Source organism: Trichechus manatus, unplaced genomic scaffold (genome assembly GCF_000243295.1).
Source record: "Trichechus manatus latirostris isolate Lorelei unplaced genomic scaffold, TriManLat1.0 scaffold00002, whole genome shotgun sequence".
NCBI lineage: Eukaryota > Metazoa > Chordata > Mammalia > Sirenia > Trichechidae > Trichechus > Trichechus manatus.
In genome coordinates, this window is record NW_004443938.1 from 36,477,433 (window position 1) to 36,505,429 (window position 27,997).

General features: G+C 39.4%; 1 protein-coding gene across 2 annotated transcripts in view; it reads right to left on the reverse strand.

Moving 5' to 3' along the window:
* Window positions 1-27,997, reverse strand: part of PEX7 (peroxisomal biogenesis factor 7) — a 137,026-nt gene that overhangs the window by 15,586 nt on the left and 93,443 nt on the right. For both annotated transcript variants that reach the window (XM_012554972.2, XM_023729835.1), the window contains one exon: window positions 21,779-21,878. In XM_012554972.2, the coding sequence (XP_012410426.1) occupies window positions 21,779-21,878 (100 nt within the window). The remainder of the gene's footprint in view (window positions 1-21,778; window positions 21,879-27,997) is intronic.

Sequence of the window (27,997 nt, forward strand, 5' to 3'; positions counted from 1 at the left end):
ATACCACCAAAAAAGCAGCACTGGGAGCAGAACATATACTTTGGACCCAGGATCCCTGTGCCTGAGAAGCTCCTCGACCAAGCGACAATTGATGACAAGGACCTTCCTACAGAGCCGACAGAGAGAGAAAGCCTTCCCCTAGAGCTGGTGCCCTGAATTTGGACTTCTAGACTACTAGACTGTACGAAAATAAATTTCTCTGTGTTAAAGCCATCCACATGTGTTTCTCTTATAGCAGCATTAGATGACTAAGACAGGAGGCAAACATGGTAGTATCTGCAGTAAATGGGAAAGGCCTAAAAATGTCAGCAATAAGAAGAAAATGCATTCTGTTGCAGGAACATGATATGACTTCATTTATGCCAGTCCTTTTTTTAAAGGGCCCTTAGTAAAGTTCTTTAATTTTCTTCATTTAGAAGCCTGCACATTTTGTATTAAGGTTATTCTTCTATGTATGACACATACATACACACACAGAGTTGTTGTTACCATGAAAAGGTAATTTTCCCCATTTTATTCTCTAACTGGTGATTGTTCATATCTATTCATTTTTGTATATTTATTTTTACCGACCTTCTTATTGAAGTCTCTTATTATTTTTAATAGTTTTAAAGTTGATGTTTTTAGATTATACAAGCTGACAATCACATGAAGTGCAAATAATAAAATTTTCTGCCTTTTAAAAATATTTATATCCCGTCTTGTTTTCTTATATTGCTAATTGGCTACAATTTTTAAAATCATGTTGATTAGCAGTGGTGACGGTGGTAATTCTCATCCTATTCCTGCCTTTAATGGGGCCATTGATATATTTCAGGTCAAAATCAGTTCCCATCAAGTTGATTCTGACTTATGGTGACCCCATGTGTGTCAGAGTAGAAAACTGCGCCATAGAGTTTTCAATGGCTGTTTTAGAAGGAGATCACCAGGACTTTCTTCCAAGGTGCCTCTGGGGGGACTTCACCCACTGACCTTTTGGTTAGCAGCTGAGAGTGTTAACCATTTGCACCGCCCAGGATCTCCATTTCAGGTCAAAGACTAATAAAATCAGATTCGCATTACGGAATGCTTTCCTTGGAAGCAGCATAGGGAATCAGATGACATGCTGCAAGGAGTTTAGGGACTACTTAGAAGATTATTGTAGTAATCCACAGCAGAGATACTAATAAATGTTTCTCTTAGGCAGTAGGGCTAGAAAGGGCATGGTCCAGACTTTAGAGATATTGGTAAGGAAGAATTTATAAACTTGAGGCCCAACTGAATTTAAGGGGTACAGAGAGATAAGAACACTAGGATGACTTCCAGGTCTGTAGTTTAGCCCCTCCAAGTAAACAACTGACCAGGTTAGACGTACTGGAGGAAGAGCAAAACATTTACTCCAATCATACAGTAAAGGCCATTGTATAAATGGGCCAAGCATCACTAGCACAGAATTAAATGACAGCTTCAAGTAGAAGCTGCAAAAAGAGGGATAATAACTGAATACAGGAGAATATCGACTTTTGGAAGGATGATAAGGAAAAAAACAAGCAAAGAAGACAAAGACATTCAGCAAAGAGGTAAGGAAGAAGATGTTAGTTAGCATAGTAGCCTTGAAGCATTAGCAGGGGAAGAGTTTTCTGAAAGTATCAGAATTATATAGCTAAAGAAGAATGAAGTCTGAGAAGGTTTTCATGAGTTTACTGGTGACCTTTTTGCGCTTAACTTCAACTGAATGAAGAAAAGAAGACAGATTACAGAGGATTAAAAAAGTGTAAATTTTGAGAAACTAAAGGGAACAGGATGTCTAATAATAGAAGAGAAATATAGTTCACTGGAAGCCAAGATAGGACAGTAGAGGAAAATGATGATTAGCCCTGCAGAGCTATGAAAATAGAGAAAAGCACTGACTGAAGATCCAAAAAATAGTGAATAATTGAGGAAACAGAGACATGGATAAAGAAGCTAGTTAGAAAATTGGGAATCACTGGAAGGAAGGAAAAAAAAAATAGAGATAGAACATAAATATTTTGAGGTGACAGAGAAGAAAGAAGATGGTCATTCCCAAGAACCCCATAATGTTAGTGATAGTTTAAAAGGTTGAGAAAAGATATTACAGAGAATGGGCTAGAAAAACAAAAAGATTTTAAAGGTAAGTTGAGTAGAACCAAGGGCCCAAATGAAGTTTTTTAAAAGGTAATTTGTACTGTGCCGAGTCAGGGTGTTTATTTGGTTTTAAGAATCAATGTTTTGTAGTCTAGAGAAAGGAAAATGAATAAGAGGGTGGGGTGATTCAGGAATGGGAACCCGAGAGGCAGAGGTAGCAGAGGTTAGGATGTCAACAATTCTGTGAAGCTACCATTGAAGGATTGTCTATGGAGTGCAAAGGGCAGTAGACACAGGCTAAGTGCTGTCCATCTTAGGAGAGCATTGAGATCCCACAGAGCTGGGCCTGGGGAGTATTTTATTGCTGGAGGAAAATAACAAGCACTTATTATATAATTTTAAACTAAACAACCACACAATTATGAAAGCATCAAAGAGGAAATAGCAGAGACTCATGCCTGAGGACACTGAATGTTTCTGGCATATGTTCTTTTCAACTCTAGTCTGTGACAGATGTAAAAATATCACCTGAAATAAAAGGTGACCAAGACTCGGATACCCTAACGACCACAGTGCCAGTCCTCTACTAAAATCTAATTTTCCAAATTCATACTGAGAATTTTAAAATATTTTTATCTACTGTCCATCTTTAAACTTGATATCTGAGATTGTAGGAATAGGTGTGTGAACTAAAACATGAGCTGAATTTTAAAATGATACTTAATATTTTTTACTAAAACACCAAGAAAGCCAAAGATACTTTTAAAAACACATCTAAAGGACCTGTTTAAATCAGAACTAAATCGAAGCACCTTCCACTGAAACAAAATGAAACTATACAAAATTTCTTCTGTCCTTTGTTAAAGAAAACTCTTTATAGTACCTACATGTTCCTTGCCTAAACAGACTAGGACTTATACTCATTAAAGATTATGTTTACCAAGCATTTTGGGAGCACCAGAAAACAAATTCACGTATGTAGAGTAACATAACTATGAAAAATATGCACTATAAAAAAGTAACCATACAGAGAAACACTGAAAGAGTAGTTACCTTTGGGAAGGAGGGAGGAGTTAACATTTGGGAGGAAGCATGAGAGGATTTCTGGGATGCTGGTAATGTTCTATACCTTAACCTAGATGGTGGTTACACAAGTATGGTCACTTCTTGATAATTTACTGAGCTGTACACTTTAAAAATGTGTGCATTTTTCAATATGTATGCTGTACTTCAATTAAAAAATATATTAAAAAAAGGAATGAAAGGAACATCTGAATATAATATAAAAGAGATTCATTTCTGGAGTGATGGGATCATGAGTAATCTTTTCCTTTTGTTCTATTTAACTTACCAAATTTTCAACATGAAAAAAAAGTTAAACTTTATTAAACATATAGAATTGGTATCTTCGAATGAACTGATAGTGTCTACTTTAAGAGAGATTAAAAACAAATAACTATCCCCCAAGAGGAACGTGTAAAGCTATGTAAACCTGTACTTAGCTTATAAATACTAAACTAACTAAACTAAATATGAATGTTTAGAAGAGCAGAACTGATACTGCAGAGCACAAAGACAAGAATTCTAAAGACACATTAATACAGAAAGTCCCATTTATACAACTGGCTATATTACAGGTCTAGAAAAAACTCATAAACCTAAAAACAGAAAAAGGATATCTAACTTAGAAATAATAAGGATAAGAGAGAAAAGAGAAATGCCAGGACTGTACAAATTATATTCAGAGGAAAAAAAAAATCAAAGAAAACTTTTCTGAAGTGAAAGGTAACGTAAGCCTACTTAACAAGAGAGGGCATGGATTATTTCTCAGCAATTATCCTTAAAGACTGACCTCAAACACTTATTTGTCAAGTTTTAAACCTTTAAAGACAAGATCTTACATTCTGTCAAGAAGAAAGGAGGTATAATATAAGAAACCTTTGGACCTCGTTTTTAAGATTTCTAAGAAGGGAGAGACTAAAAAGAAAAAGAATTATCAATACAAGAACAGTGTGCTCAGATAAATCTCTTTAAAGACAGAGAATATTTTAAGACACAGAAGCCCTAAAGTAACGTCAGCAAGGTCCTACCGCTGCTAAATCACTACACGAAACAACAGGTTTTTGAAAGCAGATCGAAAGATACTTTCTATGAGATGAGAGAAAGATACTTTCTAAGAGAATAAAATATGAACGAAGGGTAAAATTAAATTAACATTCAATCAGCAAGCCTGGCCACATACTATGAGCATAAAAGAGAAAACAATAAGTCAAAAATAATTTAAGCTACCAACTATAATATCAAGAAGTTACTGTGGTAGATTTAAAATTATTTGCAACTCTCCACATCAAGAGATGGAGTCTAATTCCTACTATGAATCTGGGCTAGCCTCATTACCTGCTTTACACAGCAGAAGAGATGCTGTGTAACAACCAAGCCTCGTCTTCAAGATGCTTGCACCTTTTGTTCTCATCCTGGAATGCTACAACTGCTAAGTGAAGGAGGCCAGGCTCATCTGGAGACACATGGCCCAGAAGACAGCCGGCATTATCCTCCAGACATGTGAGTGAGGCCATCTTCGAGTATCCACCCCTAGTTAAACTACCAGATGACTGGAGCTGCATAAGTGACTCCAGGCAAGACCAACAAAAGAACTGCTCAGCTGAGCCCACCTCAAATTTCTGACTCACAGAACTGTGAGCAAATAAAAACACTATTGTTTCAAGCCACTAAGTTGTGAGGTAGTTTGTTACACAGCAGCAGATAACTGATAAAGTAAGTGACAGAAAAATAGATACATCAAGAACTTGATTCTTATTTCCCCTAGAAAGGAGTTCAATGTTACCTGGTAAAAATATAAATTAATATAGATATACAAATGTTTGTTACATGTTGTGTTTATCTAAGATATGTAAACAAGATAAAATATTGGTTGAAATCATCATCTTAATTTGAAAGGAAAGAAAGTATAAAGTCTAAAATAGAATATGAGTACAATGATGGGGGAAAAAGATAAACTTTAAAATAAATTTAGAGGGAGAAAAATAGTGCGAACATCACTGAAAATACTATTTAAAAAGTAACTGGATCCTAGAACTTGGAGTTAGAAAATCTCTTCTTCAAATCTGAGATCAAGTAGGTAACAAAATCTTGATGATTCTACACTCTTAAATCTCCCACATATTTATCACATTTTCTCATCAGGTCCTTTCCAAATGCCCGATTTCAGGGGCCTCTCAAAGGATCCTTATACCTCTGGTCTTGAATGTAATCTGGTCTTAAGAGCCACCACACTGAACTTTATGAAAAGCAAAACTATCTGTTACTCTCCGGCTTAATTCCTTTAAAGGCTCTATTCTCAGCTCTTTCCACTCTCCACTCTTATACTCAAAGTCTAGTCAAACTCAATTACTTAGTAGTTCCTAGAATTCACCATGTTGCCTCCCAACTCCATGCTCTGCACATATTCTTCCCATTGCCTTGTGACAACCACCTCCCATGTCAGGGCAATTCCTACTCTTCCTATACATTCAGCCTTCTTTGACTTCTCCCCGTTTTCACACAACCAAGTCTGAGTTAGGTGTTCTTCTGTTCGCTCTCACCAACACCTCCTCTCCTTCCAGCTCACTCCACTGCGCTACCTGTGCCTACAGAAACCTTCAAATCATTGACACTTAACACTTATCCCAATATCCATCACCCACACAGCTCCTTATCTACTCTTTATTATAATTTTGATCCAATGGCTCAGCACTATAACCGCTTTCTTGCAAAAACACTTAACTTCCTTACCCTACTCTCATTTGGTCACAGTTGTCTGGCAAAACCCAACCACACTAGTTAACACTAGTTAAACCCAACTATCCATTTATCATTGCCTACATCAAAACATCTGAATGTAGCTGGAGAGACAACTGTGATTTCAAGTATCACTTTAAATTCATGTCTGCAAATCTTAAAAGGGAATTCAAGATTGTAAGGCAATCTTACTACCCTTCTATAGCAAACTTGCTTTTTCACTCTCCAAAAATGACTATCATATACTTTCTACAGCCTCTTCAAACTTCCCTAACAACTCTACATCACTCTAAACTGATGACTGTGTCCTGTATTTCATTAATGGATACAATTAGACAAGAACTATCTCATGTCCCCACCACGGACCCACCTGCTCACATATCCATTTACTCCATCTTTCTTCCTAATACAATGAAAGACACGTCTTCACTTCTAAGGCCAAACCCTCCATGCACTTTGGATCACATCTTCTTTTGCTGAATGAAGGGTTTTGCTCCTATAATTATCCTCCCCCTCGACATCATTAATTTCTTCCTCATTATTGGATTATTCCTATCAATATGTAGACATGCATATATGCATGGTACACCTTTTCTATCTTCTTACTTTAAATCTATTTTGTCTTTATACATAGTGGATTTCTTGTAGGCAGCATACAGTTGGGTTTTGCTTCTTTACTACTCTGATAATTTCTATCTTTTAATTGGGGTGTTAAGACTATTCACACTTAATATAACTGTTAGTATGTTTAAATTTAAGTCTATCATTTTGATAGTTGTTTTCAAGTTGTTCCAGTTATTCTTTATTCATTTTTCTACCTACTTTTGAAGTAGTTACTTTTTATGATTCCATTTTAGCTCCACTATTGTTTGAGTTGGAACTGACTTGACAGCAATGAGTTTCTTCTTTTTGTTTTTATTGGCTTATTAGTTATACTCCTTTTTTTAAAAAAAAAACTTAGTGGTTACTCTAGGGTTTACGAAATACATATTTTATTTAGCATAGCCTATCTTCAAAAACAAGGCTCCAGGAATTGATGGAATACCAATTGAGACGTTTCAACAAATGGATGCAGCTCTGGAAGTACTCACTTGTCTATACCAAGAAATTTGGAAGACAGCTACCTGGAGAACTGACTGGAAGAGATCCATACTTATGCCTATTCCCAAGAACGCTGATCCAACTGAATGCATAAATTATTGAACGATATCATTAATATCACATGTGAGTAAAATTTTGCTGAGGATCATTCAAAAGCAGTTACAGCAGTACACTGACAGGGAACTGCCAGAAATTCAAGATGTATTCAGAAAAGGGTATGTAACGAGGGATATCATTAATGTTGTCAGATGGATCCTGGCTGAAAGCAGAGAATACGAGAAAGATGTCTACCTGTGTTTTATTGACTATGCAAAGGCATTTGACCGTGTGGATCATAACAAATTATGGACAACATTGCGAAGAATGTGAATTCCAGAACACTAATGGTGCTCGTGAGGAACCTGTACATAGATCAAGAGGCAGTCGTTAGAACAGAATAAGGGAATACTGCATGGTTTAGTCAGGAAAAGTGTGCATCAAGGTTGTACCCTTTCAACATACTTAATCTGTATGCTGAGCAAATAATTAGAGAAGCTGGACTATATGAAGAAGAATGGGGCATCCAGATTGGAGGAAGACTCATTAATAACCTGCGATATGCAGATGACACAACCTTGCTAGCTGAAAGGGAAGAGGACTTCAAGCACTTACTGATGAAGATCAAAGACCACGGCCTTCAGTATGGATTACACCTCAACATAAAGAAAACAAAAATCCTTACAACTGGACCAACAAGCAACATCATGATAAACAGAGCAAATACTGAAGTTGTCAAGGATTTCATTTTACTTGGATTCACAATCAACACCCATGGAAGCAGCAGTCAAGAAATCAAATGACACATTGCATTAGGCAAATCTGCTGCAAAAGACCTCTTTAAAGTGTTAAAAAGCAAAGATGTCACCTTGGAGACTAAGGTACACCTGACCAAGCCATGGTGTCTTCATTCGCCTCATATACATGCGAAAGCTGGACAATGAATAAGGAAGAATGAAAAAGATTTGATGCCTTTGAATTGTGGTGTTGACAAAGAACATTGAATATACCACGGACTGCCAGAAGAACGAACAAATCTGTCTTGGAAGAAGTACAGTCAGAAGACTCCTTAGAAGCAAAGATGACGAGACTTCGTCTCACATACTCTGGACATATTATCAGGAGGGACCAATCCCTGGAAGACATAATGCTTGGTAAAGTAGAGGGTCAGTGAAAAAGAGGAAGACCCTCAATGAGATGGATTCGCACAGTGGCTGCAACAATGGGTTCAAGCATAACAACGATCATGAGGATGGCACAGGACTGGGCAGTGTTTCATTCTGCTGTATATACAGGGTCGCTATGCGTCGGGGGCAACTTGATGGCACCTAACAACATCTTCAAATAATAATTTACCTGTTCTGGAAAGCTGGTAATGGGGAACCCAAGGTTGAGAAGGGGAGAGTGTTGACATATCATGGGATTGGCAACCAATGTCACAAAACAATGTGTATTAATTGCTTAATGAGAAATAATTTGCTCTGTAAACCTTCATCTAAAGTATGATAAAACAACAGGTAAGTGGTAATTTTGGTGAAGGGAATGACAGCACACAATACTGGGGAAGCCAGCACAACTTAACCAAGCCAAGGTCATGGAAGCTCCACAGACACATCTAGGACATATCCACTCCCCGAGGGACCAAATTACTGGGCTGAGGACTCTGGGGACCACGGTCTCGGGGAACATCTAGCTCAACTGGCATAACATAGTTTATAAAGAAAATGTTTTACATTCTACTTTGGTGATTAGCGTCTGGGGTCTTAAAAGCTTGTGAGGAGCCATCTAAGATACTCCACTGGTCTCACCCTGTCTGGAGCAAGGGAGAAAGAAGAAAACCAAAGACACAAGGGAGAGATTAGTCTAACGGACTAATGGACCACAACTGCCATGGGCTCCACCAGACTGAGACCAGTACAACTAGATGGTGCCTGGCTACCACCACTAACTGCTCTGACAGGATATTACAACAGAGGGTTCTGGACAGAGCTGAAGAAGGATGTAGAACAAAATTCTAACTCACAAAGAAAGGACCAGATTTACTGGCCTAAAGGAGACTGGAGAAACCCCAAGAGTATGGCTCCCAGACACCCTTTTAGCTCAGTGGTGAAGTCATTTCCGAGGTTCAGCTGGGGAGTGGACAGCCCCATAAAACCAAATGGGACTAATGAGGCACAGCAGTCCAGGGACAAGGGCCAGAAGGCAGAAGGGGACAGGAAAGCTGGTGATAGGGAACCCAAGGTTGAGTAAGGATAGTGTTGATATGTTGTGAGATTGTTAACCATTGTCATAGGGCAACATGTGTACTGTTAAATGAGAAACTATTTTGTTCTGTAAGCCTTCATCTAAAGTAAGAATAGCAGCACAATTGGAAGAACGTAGTCGATGTCACTGAACTGTGCATGTAGAAATTTTTGAAATGGTGTATCTTTGGCTATGTATATTTTCACCAAGAAAAAAGTTGAGAAGGTAGAGGGTTGACATGTTGTGGGGTTGTTAACCAATGTCATAAAACAATATGTGTACTACTGTTTCATGAGAAACTATTTGTTCTGTAAGCCTTCACCTGAAGTACAATAAAAAAATTTTAAAAAAAAGGTCAAGAAGGGAGAGTGTTGACATGTCATGGGGTTGTTAACCAATGTCATAAAACAATATGTGGACTGACTGTTTAATGAGAAAGTATTGGTTCTGTAAACCTTCACCTAAAGTACAATTAAAAAAAAAAACTTCAATTTCTTCATCTTTAGCCTTAGTGGTTGGTGCATAAATTTGAATAATAATTGCACTAACTGGTCTTCCTTGTAAGCATATCAGTTATGTACTGACATAGTCATCCTCCATTTTGTGATCTGATGTGGTCATCCTCCATTTTTGCATAACACTGATTTTTGCATAACAACCTGGTTTTTCGAACCTAACCACATTGATAAGTGAGGCATGGGTGTACTTTAAGAGACACTCCAGTGTCTTCTGGCTTGCATGTTTCTGACAAGAAGTCTGCTGTAATTCTTATCTTTATTCCTCTGATACGTGTCTTTTTCCCTTTATCTGTCTCTAAGATACTTTCTTTATCTGAGGTTTATAGCAGTTTGAATATGATATGCCTTGGTGTTTTGTCTTGTTTGTTTGTTTTTAAATTCAGCTTGGGTTTCTCAGGGCTTCTTGAATCTGTGGTTTGATAGCTTTCATTATTTTTGGAAAAATTTCTTCACATATTTCTTCGTCCCCATTTTCTTTCTCTTATCCTTCTGGAACTCCAATTACATATATATAAGTTTATCTGATATTGTTCCACAGCTTTGGATGCTCTGTTCTGTTCCTTCCTCACCTCTTGTCCTCCCCCGCCCCCAAACACTGTTAGATTGGGTTTTTTTGTTTGTTTCTCCTTGTGTTTCACTTTGGGTAATTTCTACTGACCTAACTTCAAGTTCACTGATGAGCCTACTGATAAGCATATTGAAGAATTTATTTCTGATACTGCATTTAAAACACTGCTACCATTTTCATCTCTGATACTGTATTTTTTAATTTCTACTATTTTCATTTAACTCTTTCTTATATCTTCATCTCTCTGCTGAAATTCCTAATCTGTTCATACATTTTGTCCACATTTTCTACTAGATCCCACTTGTATAGCAGCTGTATCTTCCTCCCATTCTCTGCCACAGCTGAAACAGTCCAAGTATCCCATCTTTCCTTGGGGGGAAAGAGCCGTCCTTTTTTGTATGTCGGGCTACTTGTTTGCCCTGTGACCTCAGCTCTCTGATGGGTTCAAGAATAGTTCTGATTTTGCAGTTTATTGCCTTTTTTTGGTTTTTTTTACAGTGGCAATGATGCTTTTTCCAACTCTCTACCTCTTCAGCAAATCAGAACCCCTGTCCATTCACTCCTTTTACTTATTTTTTTACAGCTTCCCTGCGGTATGATTTACATACCATAGAATTCATCCATTTTAAGTGTACAATTTAATGATTTTCAGTAAATTTACAGAGTTGTGCAACCATCACCACAATTCAGTTTTAGAACATTCTCATCACCCCAAAAAGATCCTTTGTGTCCATTTGCAGCCAATTCTCATTCTCACCTGCTAGCCCAGGTAACCACTAATTTCCTTTCTATCTCTATAGATTCGTCTTTTCTGGACATTTCATATAAATGAAATCATATAATATGCAGTCTTTTGCATCTGACTTCTTTCACTTAGCATAATGTTTCTGAGGTTCATCCATGTTGTAGCATATATCAGATTGTTCCTTTTTATTGTACTGATGTATCTATCACATTTTGTTTATCCATTCACTAATTGGTAGACATTTGAACTGTTTACACTTTCTGGCTATGACCATTTATGTACCAGTCTTTGTGTGGATATATATTTTATTTTGGGTAGATACCTAATAATGTAATTGCTGGGGGGTATGGTAAATTTATGTCTAACTTTTTAAAGAAAAAATTCAAACTTTTCCAAAGTGACTGCACCATTCTACATTCCCACCAGCAATGTGTCAGTGTTTCCTCCTTCTTAAACCATTGTTTTCTTTGGACTTCCAAGATACCATACTTTCTTAGTTTTTCTTCTACCTTAATGGTCAGTCCTTCTAAATCCCCTTTGCAGAAATTCTGTTATTTCAGACTTCCAGACGTTAGAGTGTCTTAGGACTCAATCCCCGACCCTCTTCTTCATCTGCAAACTCTCCTAGATAATTTCATCCTGCCTCAAAACTTTTAAATTCTTTTACATGCTGAAAACTCCCCAATTTGTCTCTCTATCCCTTATCTCTTTCCTGAAGTAGAGAAGCCTGTATTTAATTGCCTACCTGACATCTCCATTTGAATGTCTAACAGAAGATATCTCAAACATAACTCTTAATTGTCCCTGTTCTAAACCTCCTCCTCTTCCCCTACCTCAGTAAATTAAACCATTGTCCACTTTGTTGCCTATGTCCAAATCCTAGGAATAATCCCTGATTTTTCTGTTTCTCTAATAGCCCATCTCCAATCCATCAGCAAATCCTATTGTCACTATCTCCAAAATATTAGGTTGAATTACAAGAAATTTCCAGCAACTTCATATGGTTCAACCTAATATATCCTGAATCTGTCCATCTCTCCATCTCCAGCACTTTAAGCCACCATCATCATTTCCCTGGGGTACTTCAGGACACTCTAAACTAGCCTCCTAGCTTCATGCTTACCTATATAGTGTATTCTCCCATAGAAGCCAAAAGAGTCATTTAAAAACATAAATTAGATTATATCATTCTTCTGCTTTTAAACCTGCAATGGTGTTATAATGCAATTACAATGAAAATAAAACACAGTATAATCTATAAGGCCCTACACAATTTGGCCCTTACTTAGTTCCTACCACTCTCTCTTTCATTCACTAGGCTCCAGGCATAGTGACATTCTTTCTGTTTCTTAATCATACCAAACTCATTACCATCTCAAGGACTAGACATTCACTGTATGCTCTGTGAAAAACATTCTTCCCTTAGATTTTTGGATGTCGTTCTTAGCTGCCGTCAAGTCAGTTTCAACTCATAGTGTGCCATGCTCACAATCACTGTTATGCTTGAACCCACTGTTGCAGCCACTGTGTCAATCCATCTCGTTGAGGATCTTCCTCTTTTTAGATTTTTGGATGGCTGGCTCCAATTCATTATTCAGTTTTCGACTCATATTTAATTTCTCAAATATGCTTCCCCAGACCATTCAAGGAAAAGTATCCCCATCCCATTACTGTCTATCAAATTATCCCAAATCTGAATAGCATTTACTATTATATAAAATTATCTTATTTGTTTATCATTTGACTTCTCCCACAGTATGTAAGCTCTATGAGACCAGGAACCTAGTCTGTTTTCCACTGATTTTTCCCTACTACCTAGAACAGTGCCCAGCACTTAGTAGGCACTTAATAAGTATTTATTAAATGAATGAATGTCTATTTTCCCAAAGCATCCTTTGCTTCCCTCTATTTTAGCCTTTATCAGACTATACTGTAATTACCTGTCCCATCATACAGCTGTAGTAGATACTCAATAAATATTGACAGAATGAAAGGGTCAAAGAATGTAAAAAGAGCATAAGAGAAATACCGAAATAACTCCTATGTAATACCTTCAAAAGATTAAATAATAAAAGATGCATTAAGTAATGAAAACCCTTCAATATTTCATTTATGTGATCTATAGTACATAGCAAAAACTTAAAAATAGACTAACATTGATGAATAGGGAGAAACAAAATTTTGTTATTAATCTCAACACTCAATTTTCTTTAATACAACAAATAAACAAATAATACACTGTCTTAGTCATCTAGGACTGCTACAACAAAAATACCACAAGTGGATGGCTTCAACAAACGGAAGTTTATTCTTTCACAGTCAAGTAGTCTAGAAGTCCAAATTCAGGGTGCCAGCTCCAGGAGAAGACTTTCTCTCTCCGTCGGTTCTGGAGGAAGGTCTTAGTCATCAATCTTCCCCGGACCAGGAGGTTCTCCGTGCAGGAACCCCATGTCCAAAGGACGCGCTCTGCTCCCAGCGATGCTTTCTTGGTGGTATAAGGTCCCCAATTCTTTGCTTGCTTCCCTTTCCTTTTATCTCTTGAGGGATAAAAAGAGGTGCAGGCCACACCCCAGGGAAATTCCCTTTACATTGAATCAGGGATGTGACTTGGGTAAGGGTGTTACATCCCACTCTAATTATTTTTAACATAATCTAATCTTGCCTCATTAACCACAGGCAGAGATTAGGATTTATACCAAGAAAATTACATCAATCACAAGATGGAAGACAACCACACAATACTGGGAATCATGGCCTAACCAACCTGACACATATTTCTGGGGGACACAATTCAACATGACACACGTTTTTAAATTCTAATGTTGAACACCAAACCATAAATAAAAAATAAAAAACTTCTTTCAGTCTCAAGTACTAGTAATGCTCTCATCACAGGGGCCTATAACATACTGTTAACTGTTCCTGTTTATGATCTTCCTTCTATTTCTTCATCTAATTAAAATCTACTCATTCATTAGGTAAGACTCACTTCTTCACAGATCTCTTAAATAGGTCAAATATGTACCCTAATCGTGAATTCTTTTTTTTTTTTTCTAATTATGAACTCTTAAGGCACAATGTACTTCTCTTTCATAGAATTCGTCACAACTACATTTACGTGCATTTGTGAGATATTTGGTGTAACACTGGACTAAATGCTTTATGAAGGCAGGGGTTATGTTTATTTTGCTCCCATTGAGTCCTCGGTACCTAGCACAATGTCTGGCATATAAAAATATTTGTGGAAAGATAAATGAATGAGAGGGAGAAAGAACATTATTCTTTTTCTAAGATCTCTCCCAATCGCAATATTCTGTTCCACAATGAATTAGCTCAGTGGAGACTTCTAGCACAACTGCACTGCACATTATGCTGTTGAACCAGTTGCTTATTTAGAGCCGAAAGACCCCTATTTTCTCCACTCCTATTTGCACTGAATAGCAATTATTTTCTTAATACAAATGGTATTTTGGTTATTCAACTGCTAGATTAATAGAAGAGATGGGTGGTAGTCACCAATTATGGGGTTTATTACGGAAGGAGCAGGTTACAATTCAGGATCAAGGACGACTCAGGATATAGTTCTTCGATCAGAGCAGCCTCTTTTCAGCTGTGTCCCCAGGTAGGACTCTCTCTGGCCCTTGGCCCCTTGGGGTCCAGCCTCTGCCCTGCTCAGGCAAGTATAACAAAGCTCTTTAGCTCCGCCAATAAGTGCCCAGGGGTACCCTACTCCATCAGCAAACCTCATCCTGAAGGCACTCAGCTCTCTTGCTCTGTGAGTTGGTAAGCCTAGCTCTACTCCACCAGCAAGCCTACTCCACCAGCAAGCCTCCTGTCCGAAGGCTCTCAGTTCTCTCATTCCATGGGTTGGCACACCCACTATAATAGCCTTGCTCCTTGGGCCAGGAAGCTCACTACACAATCTTGTGCCAGTTTCCTGGTTCTGCTGCTGGTGTTTCTCTGCTGCTGCTTCTCATCATTTCTCACCATCTCCAGTGTTACAGCTCTCTCTCTCTGTCTCCTAGGTCTAGGAGGTTCTCAGCACAGGGACCCTGGGTCCAAAGGATGTGCTCCACTCCTAGCTCTTCTTTCTTGGTGGTAGTCAGGTTGCCTCCATCTGCCTCTGGTATGGCTCATTTTAAGCCCAGCAGGACAGCAAAACTGACCAATCACCTTGTTAGGGCTCCATACACCTTATTTGTGTGGTCCCATCCGCTACAAGGGTGTCATGAACCTTATTTGCATTATAAGCAAGTGATCCAATCTCCCTGGTGGGCCATAAGTACCTCCTTTATATATCCCTACACAGTCATTTGGTGGGAGTTACAAGACCATGGCAAGAAAGGCCACATAAAAGCGATCCATCGCGCTGCAACACATGATTGGACAATGGAGGAAGGGCAACGCTTATTATGTAGTCACAAAGAACTTGCCTGAATTATGTTCAAATGTTTGGTGGAAGGTAGAACCCGTAAGTGATGAACTTGGATATTTGGCTGAGGAGATTTCTAAGAAAGATCTTAAAGGGGCTGTGTGGTTTCTCCTGGCCATTTACAGTAAAAATGTGAGAAGAGAGAGATGAACTTAAAAATCAACTGTGCAAAATGAAAACAAAACTTAAAAGATCTGGAAAGTTCTGTTGTACAAACTAAGGACATGTGTCCTAGAATTTTCACCAAGGACATGACTACACAATCTTTTGTTAAAGAGAGTAAGCCTGTGACTGATGGATCTAACCAACCACCATAGCAGAAAACCCATCAGCTTAGACTGAAGGGGACAAAAGAAGAACGAAAGGAAAGAAAACTGCCTGCCTTTTGGAATTCTATAGGCAGGAAATAGGCCAAAGGAGCTACATCTGTTATCCTCCAAGAAAAGAATACGACCATTCCTGGAGCAGCTCAGAGATCAGCAGAACTGTTGGAATGAAAAAAGGAAACAGGGCTGCCTCAGTTTCAAAGGGTGGAGTCATGGCCTCCTAGGTTTCAGAGAGTCAGATCTCCACCAACTCAGTTCTAGAGCGTGGGACTGCCATGCCTAAAGGCCAAGAGGATGGTGTCACTGACCAAAGCTGAGGTGGCAGGGCTGCCACGCCCAAGGAGCCGGAGAGCAGATGCTGCCGGGGACAAGGGAGTGGGGTCACCACTTAGGTGGAATAGGAGAATGGGTCCATCCAAAGCCTAAGGAGCAGAGTGCCATGCAGTGGACTGGAAGAAGGGCTGACACCCAGGGCTGAGGAGCCTACACCCAGAATCCAGACAGCATGGCCAACACCCAGAGTCTGGAGGGCAGGGCCATTACCCAGATGGTCCTAGAGAACAGAGGATTATTTTCAAGACTTGAGAGCTAATGTAATTTGTTCTGCTGGGTTTGAACTTGCTTGGTGTCCCTTATCCATTCTTTCCTTCCAATTTCTCCCATTTTGTAATGGAAAGGTCTACCTTGTACCTGTTTCATCATTGTACTTTGGAAGCAAATAATTTGTAATCTAGATTTCACAGGTTCACAGATGAAGAAGAATTTTGCCCCAGATAGAATACACCTAAAGTCTCGCCCATATTTGATTAGGAAGTTTCAGAAGATGAGATTTAGGATCTGGAATTGATTTAAGACTTTTGGGATGATATGATGGCATGAATGTATTTTGCATGTGCGAAGGATATGCATTTTGGGGGGTTGGGCAAAGGGTGGAATGTTATGGATTGAATTGTGTCTCCTCCAAAATGTGTTGTAAATCCTAACCCCTATACTTGTGGTTATAATCTCATTTGGGAATGCGTTGTCTTTGTTATGTTAATGAGACAGTATTAGTGCAACATGTGTCTTAAGTCAACTCTTCTGAATATGAAAAGAGATTAAACAAGCAAGGGAGCAAGCAGGAAGAAAGGCAGTTCCACATCACATGAAGATCATCAAGTAGCCAAGGAACAGAAGCTGAAGAGACAAGGACATTCCTCCAGAGCCAACAGAGAGAGAAAGCCTTCCCCTAGAGCCAGCACCCTGAATTAGGACTTTTAGCCTCCTAAACAGTGAGAAAATGAATTTGTTTGTTAAAGCCACCCACTTGTGGTATTTCTGTTACAGCAGCACTAGGTAACTAAGACAAGGTCCTTTGTTTGGAACTGTCATATTTCAATAGGTACATTATGACTTTTATTTTAACTAGAAAAGAAAACAAGTATAATTATTTTATTAAAAATTATCTACAATAAATACATTTCTCAGAAAAGGAACTAGGTCATTCAATTATATTTACATTAAAAATAATGCCATTTCACTCATCACTATTTCAATGTCTTTTCTCTTCTTACATGCTACTAAGTCATTTTTAAACAGTTATTCTAATGTTAATGAGAATTGTCTAATGTCTAATGAAAATATTTTAAACTCAGAATTATATCTTAAATTCTAAAAATGAAAAGAAACCAGCTTATTCATTTAAATTTAAGAACACAGTAATATAAAATGGGATTTGCTTTTCATCTAACTCCAAAAATTTATCATGAACCAACACTACAGGCCTTAATACATGGCATTAACAGGATACAAACCATAACCATCAATGCACAAACCCCAATAGATAAGCTAGATAACTGGAATCTTCTAAAAATCAAACACCTATGCTCTTCAAAAGACTTCACCAAAAGAGTAAAAAGAGAACCTACAGACTGGGAAAAAACTTTTGGACAGTACAAGTCAGACAAAGGTCTAATCTCCATAATCTACAAGAAAATCCAACACCTCTACAACAAAAAGACAAATAATCCTATTAAAAAATGGGCAAAGGAAATGAACAGACGCTTCACCAAAGAAGACATTCATATGGCCAACAGACACATAAGGAAACTAGCCATTAGAGAAATGCAAATTAAAACCACAGTGAGATACCATCTCACCCCAACATTACTGGCACGAATCAAAAACACTGGAAATAACAAATGTTGAAGGGGCTGCAGGGAGATCGGAACTTTTATGCACTGCTGGTGGGAATGCAAAATGATACAACCATTTTGGAAAATGATACGGTGCTTCCTCAGAAAGCTAGAAATAAACATACCATTCGATCCAGAAATCCCACTCCTAGGAATATATCCTAGAGAAATAAGAGTCGTCACTCGAATAGACGTACGCACACCTATGTTCATGGCAGCATTGTTCACAATAGCAAAACGATGGAAACAACCTAGATGCCCATCAACAGCTGAATGGATAAACAAACTATGGTACATACACACAATGGAGTACTATGCAACGAGAAAGAACAATGATGAATCTGTGAAGCATCTCATAACATGGATGAAACTGGAGGACATTCTGCTGAGTGAAATAAGTCAATCACAAAAGGACAAATATTGTATGAGACCTCCATCATAAAAACCCATGAAAAAGTTCACACACAAAATGTAACAATCTTTGTTGGTTACCAGGGATGGGAGGGGTGGGGGGGGGAATACTAAATAGGCAATAGATAAGTGTTGTCTTGGGTGAAGGGTGAGACAGTACACAATACAGGGGAAACCAGCACAACTTGTACAAAGAAAGGTCATGGAAGCTCCATAGACACATCGAAACTCCCTGAGGGACTGAATTGCTGGGTGGAGGGCTGTGGGGACCATGGTCTTGGGGAGCATCTAGCTCAACTGGCATAGCGCAGTTTATGAGGGCAGGGTTCTGCATTCTGCCTTGGTGAGTAGCATCTGGGATCTCAGAGCCTGTGGGCAGCCATCTGGGATGCTCCGCTGGTCTTGTCCCTTTGGGAGCAGGGGAGAGTGGGGAGAGCAGGATATGGGGAGGGGATTGTCCGAAGGACTGATGGACCACAGCTGCCGGGGCCTCCATCGGACTGAGTCCAGTGCAGCTGGGTGGCCCGGCTACCACTGCTGACTGCTCTGACCGGGATCACGGCAGAGGGTTCTGGATGGGGCTGGAGGGGGATGTAGAACAAAATTCTAACTCACAAAGAAAGGACCAGATTTGCTGGCCTGAAGGAGACTGGAGAGACCCCGAGAGTGTGGAGCCCAGACACCCTTTTAGCTCAGTGGTGAGGTCATTTCCGGCGTTCGCCATTCAGCCGGGGAGTGGACAGCTGCATGGGACCAAATGGGACTGGTGGGGCACAGCAGTCAGGGGACAGGGGCTGGAGGGCCGAGGGGGACAGGAGGGCTGGTGGTAGGGAGCCCAAGGTTGAGTGAGGATAGTGTTGATGTGTTGTGGGATTGTTGGCCATTGTCGTGGGGCAACATGTGTACTAACTGTTGAGTGAGAAACTATTTTGTTCTGTGGGCCTTCATCTAGGGTGAGAGTGGCAGCACAATTGGAGGGGCGTGGTCGATGTCGCTGAACTGTGCATGTAGAGATTTTTAAGGTGGTGCGTCTTTGGCTAGGTGTATTTTCACCAAAAAAGAAAAGAAGAAAGAGGGTTGAGAAGGGAGAGGGTTGACGTGTTGTGGGGTTGTTGACCAATGTCATGGAACAATATGTGTACTGCTGGTTCATGAGAGGCTATTTGTTCTGTGGGCCTTCACCTGAAGTAAAGTAAAAAAAAAAAAAAAATTTATCATGAAAACATAATTCCTAGTCATAGTCTAGGATTTCCACATATTATTTTGTTGTTCATTGATTACCGTATTTTTATGCAAATAACGCATGCCTTCTTCATTTATTTGCCGGCCCTGCCCTCCCACCATGAGGCTCCATCACAAGCGCCGCCATGCCAATCCTCTTCCACACGTTGCTGTAAAAAAAAAATTGGCATTGCGAGCTTACAAAAATACCTCGCAGGAAGGGGGCCCTGCCAGCAAACAAATGCAGAAGGTGTGCGTTATTTGTAAAAAAAAAAAAAATTGGCATTTTGAGCTTACAAAAATACCTCACAGGAAGGAGGCCCGGCCAGCAAACAAATGGAGAAGGTGTGCGTTATTTGGTAAAAATACAGTATATGTTGGTATTCTCATTTAGTCTGTTATAAAGTGCCTAATCACTCAGCATAGTGTGATATTCCTGACCTGAATTTATAATTGCTAAAACTGGAACAGATGAAAACAAAAGCAAAGAACATTTAAAGCCCAAAATATTGCCTCTTAAGTCCTCAAGAGAGCAAAAGGGGAAAAACATGAAGGTTATTTATTTATTTGTGTTTTAAGTGAAAGTTTATAGCTCAAGTTAATTTCTCATACAAAAACTTATATACATATTATTATGTGACACTAGTTGCAATCCCTATAATGTGACAGTACACTCCCCCTCTCTACCCCGGGTTTCCCGTGTCCATCTAACCAGCTCCTGTCCCTTCCTGCCTTCTCCCATCCTGCCTCTAGAGAAGAGCCACCCATTTGGTCTTGTGTATCTGCTTGAACTAATAAGCACACTCTTCACGAGTATTATTTTATGTTTTATAGTCCAGTCTAATCTTAAGAGTAGGCTTCAGGAATGGTTTTAGTTCTGGATTAACAGAGCATCTGGGGGCCATGACTTTGGGGGTTCCTCCAGTCTCAGTCAGACAATTAAGTCTGGTCTTTTTATGTGAATTTGAGTTCTGCTCCACACTTTTCTCCTGCTCTGTCAGGGACTCTGCTGTGTTCCCTGTCAGGGCAGTCACTGGTGGTAGCCAGGCACGATCTAGTTCTTCCGGTCTGAGGCTGATGGAGTCTCCGTTTATGTGGCCATTTTGTCTCCTGGGCTAATATTTTCCTTGCGTCTTTGGTGTTCTTCATTCTCCTTGGCTCCAAGTGGGTTGAGACAAATTGATGCATCGTAGATGGCTGTTTGCAAGCTTTTAAGATCTCAGATACCACTCACCAAAGTGGGATGCAGAACATTTTCTTAATAAACTTTGTTATGCCAATTGACCTAGACGTCCCCTGAAACCATTGTCCCCAGACCCCAGCCCCAGCTACTCTGTCCCTCAAAGTGTTTGGTTGTATTCGGGAAACTTCTTAGCTTTTGGTTTAGTCCAGTTGTGCTGACTTCTCCTGTATTGTGTGTTGTCCTTCCTTTCACCTAAGATGATTCTTGTCTGTCTGGTTAGTGAATTCCCCTCTCCCTCCCCCCTACCCTTGTAACCATCAAAGAATGTTCCTTCTGTGTTTAAAGCTTTTCTTGAGTTCTTGTAATAGTGGTTTCATACAATATTTGTCCTTTTGCTACTGACTAATTTCACTCAGCATAATGCCCAGCGTGAAGGTTATTAATTAAAACAACAGACATTCTCCACTTTGTTCTTCATTTGAAGCCTCCCTTTTGACATGAGGTGCAGAAATAGGGTTGATAGTCCTGAGAGGGTCTCAACTGCTCAGTGGGAGCACTAGTCTCAGACCACATACTCCTGACTCTAACCAACTTCTGAGCATAATCTTCCCCATTCCATCTTTCTACTGTCACTTTCCATTGAAAGAGCCCTACTCAACGCCTTCAACATGTTAATACCTTTTAGGAGGCTTCCTTTTTCTCTAGGTAAAGTCAAACTTTCAAGAGGAGAGATATATGCCAAATTTCTGGATACTTCTTCGCTAGTATTTCAGATGCTCAAGTTTTCAACAGAGGAGATCAGGTTAATTAAGCAAGTGTACTTAACTATACCCTAAAGACAACACTTCTGTCCGCAAAACAGTAGCACACATCATCACACAGAGCTATTTGTGAACTGTATGGGTAACTAAAACACCAGGAGATCATGTCCATTACCTGAGTTGGGCTATGAAGACTTAAATCTAAACCACAAGTAAACTCTGTATGATGTTCCTCTGTTTCAAGAAGAGGATCAGGCTTTGAAAAGTTCCAGAATCTGTGAATATAAACAAAAATAAGTTGCTAAAACAAAAAGAAACTTATAATGAGAAAAGAGTTATTTGACATAGTAAAGATTAAAATAGGCTCAACCAATTCATAAATATACTGCCCACTACTAATCAACATAAAAAAGTTGTATAAAGAAGAAAATATACTATAACCTACTATATCAAAAAACGAAACAAAACAAAAAGGAATTATTAACCAATCTCAATCTACCCTTAAGAGGTAACTGTAGTCCCATTAGTATGCCTTGTGGGATGGAAGTTAAACAAGTTTTAGTGAAAATGCTTTTTAATATTGCACAAGGACATTTGAGATGAGAGAGACTATGCTTTTGCAGCAATTTCTAAAAGCGCTCACAGATGCAAAATAAGGATATTGGATTAGATGAACACTAACATTTTGTGATTTTAAATATTACTTCATTTCTCAACGTCTGACAGGAAAAGATCTTAGGTTTAATTTACATTTCAACAGGAATTCAAATTCTTTGAAAGGAATTTGTACTCTCATGAAAATCTCTAATTCTGAAACTATCTTTTTTTGAGGCACAGTCTTTCTTAAAGATTCTACATCAATGTAATTTCTAGAGTCAAAAAAAACAGAAATGTGTTTTCTTGGGCCAATATTAAGTATTCTGTTTACCCTCTATAGACTGAGAGTGATAATATTTACCAAAATATATCTCTGGTTGCTACTGTATAAAAAAGAATTTGGCCCTAGTTTCAATACACAAAACAGTACTTAATTTCTAAAGCTTTATATGCTCATCTTTTTCATCTGACTCTACACACGGAACAGACTGAAGGTTTAGCAGATCCCTTTGAAAGACAGTAAATACACAGAACCAATACTCACAGTCTGTTTAACCTGGTGATATTATTCCCCTAATAAATGCAGAGTGGGCCCTGTTAAGTTTTGAAAAGGATAGTTGCTATGGATAATGCATTGTACGTGAACCAGAGGGACAATGAATAAATAATTCATTTATCAGATTACTGAAATCTACAGACTATTTAGGGAAAATGATTTTACTTTTGAAAATTTACCTGTTCAAACAAATGAGGGGACAGGGTGTAGTCTTTCTCAGAACTCATAATAATAACGATCTCCACTATCTTTGCACATTTGTTCCTTCAGGTCTTTTTGTTTGGTACCATCTAGACGATTCCGACTCATAGTGACCCCGTGTGACAGAGGAGAACCGCCCCATGGGATTTTCAAGGATGTAACCTTTATGGGGGCAGACTTCCACATCTTCACCATGCACCTTCAGGTCTAGAGACAGTGAATTATACCAAAATCTAATTTTCTAGATCTTGATAACGTTTATATAAGCAAAAATAAACATGTTGTTGTTAGGTGCCATCGAGTCGGTTCCAACTCATAGCGACCCTATGTACAACAGAATGAAACAGTCCCCCTTCCTGCACCATCCTCACAATCCTGGTTATGCTTAAGCCCACTGTTGAAGCTACCAGGTCAATCCATCTCATAGAGGGCATTCCTCTTTTTTGCTGACTCTCTACTTTACCAAGCATGATGTCCTTCACCAGGGACTGGTCTCTCCTGACAACATGTCCAAAGTATGTGAGACGTAGTCTTGCCATCCTTGCTTCTAAGAAGCATTCTGATTGTACTTCTTCCAAGACAGATTTGTTCATTCTTTTGGCGGTCCATGGTGTATTCAATATTCATTGCCAACACCACAATTCAAAGGTGTCAATTCTTCTTCGGTCTTCTTTATTCATCGTCCAGTTTTTATGTGCATAGGAAGCGACTGAAAACACCATGGCTTGGGTCAGGCACACTGTAGTCTTCAAGGTGACATCTTTACTTTTCAACACTTTAAAGAGGTCTTTTGCAGCAGATCTGCCCAATTAAATGCGTCGTTTGATTTCTTGACTATTGCTTCCATGGGTGTTGATTGTGGATCCAAGTAAAATGAAATCCTTGACAACTTCAATCTTTTCCCCGTTTACTATGACGTTGCTTACTGGTCTAGTTGTGAAGATTTTTGTTTTCTTTATGTTAATGTGTAATGTGTACTGAAGGCTGTGGTCTTTGATCTTCATCAGTAAGTGCTTGAAGTCCTCTTCACTTTCAGCAAGCAAGGTTGTGTCATCTGCATATCGCATGCTGTTAATGAGTCTTCTCCAATCCTGATGTCCCGTTCTTCCTCATATAGTCCAGTTTCTCAGATTATTTGCTCAGCATACAGACTGAATAGTATGGTGAAAGGATACAACCCTGACGCACACCCTTCCTGACTTTAAACCACGCTGTATCCCCTTGTTCTGTTCCAAAGACTGCCTCTTCATCTATGTATAGGTTCCTCATGAGCACAATTAAGCATTCTGGAATTCCCATTCTTTCCAATGTTATCCATAATTTGTTATAATCCACACAGTTGAATGCCTTACCATAGTCAACAAAACACAGGTAAAAGTCTTTCTGGTATTCTCTGCTTTCAGCCAGGATCCATCTGACATCAGCAATGATATCCCTGGCTCCACATCCTCTTCTGAATCTGGCTTGAATTTCTGGCAGTTCCCTATCGATATACTACTGCAGCCACTTTTGAATGATCTTCAGCAAAATTTTACTTGTGTGTGATATTAATGATACTGTTCAATACTTTCTGCATTCAGTGGGATCACCCTTCTTGGGAATAGGCATAAATAGAGATCTCTTCCAGTCGGTTGGCCAGGTAGCTGTCTTCCTAATTTCTTGGCATAGACGAGTGAGTACTTCCAGCGCTGCATCTGTTTGTTGAAAATCTCAATAGGTATTCCATCAATTCCTGGAGCCTTGTTTTTCGCCAATGCCTTCAGTGCAGCTTGAACCTCTTCCTTCAGTACCATTGGTTCCTGCTCATATGGTATCTCCTGAAATGACTGAACACTGACCAATTCTTTTTGGTATAGTGACTCTGGTAGTCCTTCCATCTTCTTTTGATGCTTCCTGAGTTGTTTATAAACATGTAATTGTATAATTTAGTTTAGAAAAACATGGTTATTCATGGATTTGCATTATTGGAAACAATAATCAAATGATATTGTACATACTCATAATGTTCCAAAAAAATCTTCAAAATGGTTTAAAAATATATGTTTTATTATAGCAAAAAAAAAAAAAAGTGAGTTACAGAAAAATTAAGGATAGGAAAGTAAGTTGGAACCTGTAATGATACTGGGAAACAAAAATACATTGCACATAATTGTATGTGACTGACAGGGGAATATCTCAAGATACCAGGCTTTTTAGTAGCCAAAGGCAAGAGGGAGATACAATTAGGCCTGGAACTCATAGTGTCTATAACCAAATTGTTCTTGAAAAGCTTAGAAGGAAATTCTCCCTTAGGAGTTCACAGAGAAGAAACCCTATGCTTAAGTAATGAAGAATACCCTCAACATCTTTTAAGTAAAGACAGAGATGCTGTTTTGAGGGCTGCTGCTTATAAGTCAATGGCATCACCCCAGAGGGAAATTTAGTAGAATCATTCTACTGGAAGATCAATTTGATATAATCTGGGTATTCAATTCTCTGACTTAAATCAGGATTTAGATTTCATTTCAGTAGAATAAATGGGCTAACTATTCTGTAAGCAAACCACAAACGTTGGTTTCTTTTAGTAGAATGTTTTAAGAATAAACCAAACCAAACCTATTGACGTCAAGTCGATTTTGACTCATGGCAACCCTATAGGACAGAGTAGAACTGCCCCATAGGGTTTCCAAGGCTGTAATCTTTATGCAAGCAGACTGCTGTTTATCTTTCTCCCTCGCAGCAGCTAGTAGGTTCAAACCGCTGACCTTTCAGTTAGCAGCTGAGCCCTTTTAACCACTGTGCCACCAGGGCTTTCTTTAAGAATAAACAATGAGTATTTGTTCATACTCTCCTGAAAAGTTCCTAGAATACAGTTTTGATTTTGTTTTATTGTTGTTTTGGGCTAGTTAAGGGCAAAGCTGCACTGAGGACCAGACAGGCAGGCCTTATGAAAATCAGGATGCCTAACAAAGACACGTGGGTGAAAGTCATCCAACTTCAGCTTGAAAGTGTGATAACAGAAGTCACACATGCAGGATTCAAAAAAAGTAAATCTGGATTTGTTCTAATACACAGCTAAATGGGCAATCAAAAACCCACACAGTTCTACACTACTGAATCAATGGTATAATAATTTTAACCTGGGAAAAATGATGAAGTATTTATCTGCATTTTGCAAAAAAAATCATCAAACTAAAATGCACTAAAATTCTAAGGATACTATATAGTGGTGGGGGGAGGGTTAGTCTAGTGAGTGGCATAAAAACACTATTGGCCATTGTAACATTTCACAGCTCTGACAGAAATTATATAATATACAGAGTTTCTATTATGGTACAAAAATTATGAGAGTTCCATTTCCAGCAGTATGGCCAACTAGGTACCTAGACCAACATTCTTACCAAAAACATTGAAAAATCCTACATAAAACATAAAAACAAACAACAATAACCACAAAAACTTTATAAAATATGTATCAGTGAGCTAGTAAAAAAGCAAGGAACACTCAGATGAAAACTAAGTTGACAGCTGGAACCCAGAGCAGTGGAAGAACACTGAAACAGCTTTTGCCTTGAGAAGATTTACTAAACAGAGAGAACCTAAGCTTCAATCTTCTTAAACCTCAAGGAGATCAAGTGCCAGAAAAATCAATGTTAATATTTATAATTTAAAAATAATTTTCAGGGGTGACCTCACACCATCAAGAAAGCAGTGCCGGGAGCAGAGTGCGTCGTTTGGACTGGGGTCCCTGCACAGAGAAGCTCCTAGTCAGGAGGAACGCTGAAGAGAAGAACGCCAACAAAGAGAAAAAGCCTTCCCCTGGAGCTGACGCCCTGAATTTGGATTTTTAGCCTACTTTGACGATGAGGAAATAAACTTCTCTTCATTAAAACCATCCACTTGTGGTATTTCTGTTGTAGCAGCACTAGATAACTAAGACAGAATTTGGTACCAAGAGAGTGGGGTGCTGCTCTAACCGATACCTACAATGTGGAAGCGGTTTTAAAACTGTGAATGGATAGACGTGTGGCAGTGACAGAGGACCAGCAGCAGCAAAGAACCTACAGCAGCAGAGAACCAACAGCAGCAGAGCCAGGAGACCAGTGCGAGACAGCACTGAAGCCGACCCACGGAGCGAGAGAGCTGAGTGCCTGTGCGCAGGAGGCTTCCTGGTGGAGTGGGGTATCTCTGGGCACTTACCGGTGGGGCTAGGCTTGCCGACCTATGGAGCAAGGGAGCTGAGTGCCTGTATGCAGGAGGCTTTCTGGAGGAGTGGGGTGCCTCTGGGCACTTATACTGGTGGAGCTACAGAGCTTCGGAACACTTGCCCCAGCAGGGCAGATGCGGGCATGAGGCCCGAGGGCCGAGAGGCCACAGGAAGCAGAAGCTGAAGAGACTAGGGACATAAGAAGCCTATCTGCCTCAGTCTCAAAAGGTACGGCCATGACCTCAGGGGTTTCAAAGGGTGGAGCAATGACCTCCGGTGCTTCTAAGGGTGGAGTCACCACTCAGATGGACTAGGAGAATGGTGCGCCTAAAGCCAAGGGAGCAGAGTTGCTGTCCCAGTGGGCCTGGAAGGTGGAGCTGAAGCCCAGGACCAAGGGGCCTCCACTCAGAATCCAGAGACTGTGGCCAATACCTAGAGTCTGGAGGGCAGGGCCATTGTGTAAATTGTCTCAGAGAACACAGGATTATTTTCAAAGCCTTGAGAGCTAATGTAATGTGTTCTGCTGACTTGCTTGGTGCCTGTTATCACTTCTTTTCCTCTAGCTTCTCCCATTTATAATGAAAATGTCTAGCTTGTGCCTGTTCTGCCGCTGTACCTTTGGAAGCAGGTAAGTTGTATTCTAGATTTCACAGATGAAGAGGAATTTTTGGATTTTAGACTTGGAGTTAAGACTTTTGCTATGATATGATGGGGTGAATATGTTTTCCACATTGCAAGGATGTAATTTTTGGGGGGCCAAAGGGTGGAATGTCATGGTTTGAATTATGTCCCCCCAAAAATGTGTGTATCAATTTCTCACTAGGCCATGATTCCTGGTACTGTGTGATTTTCCT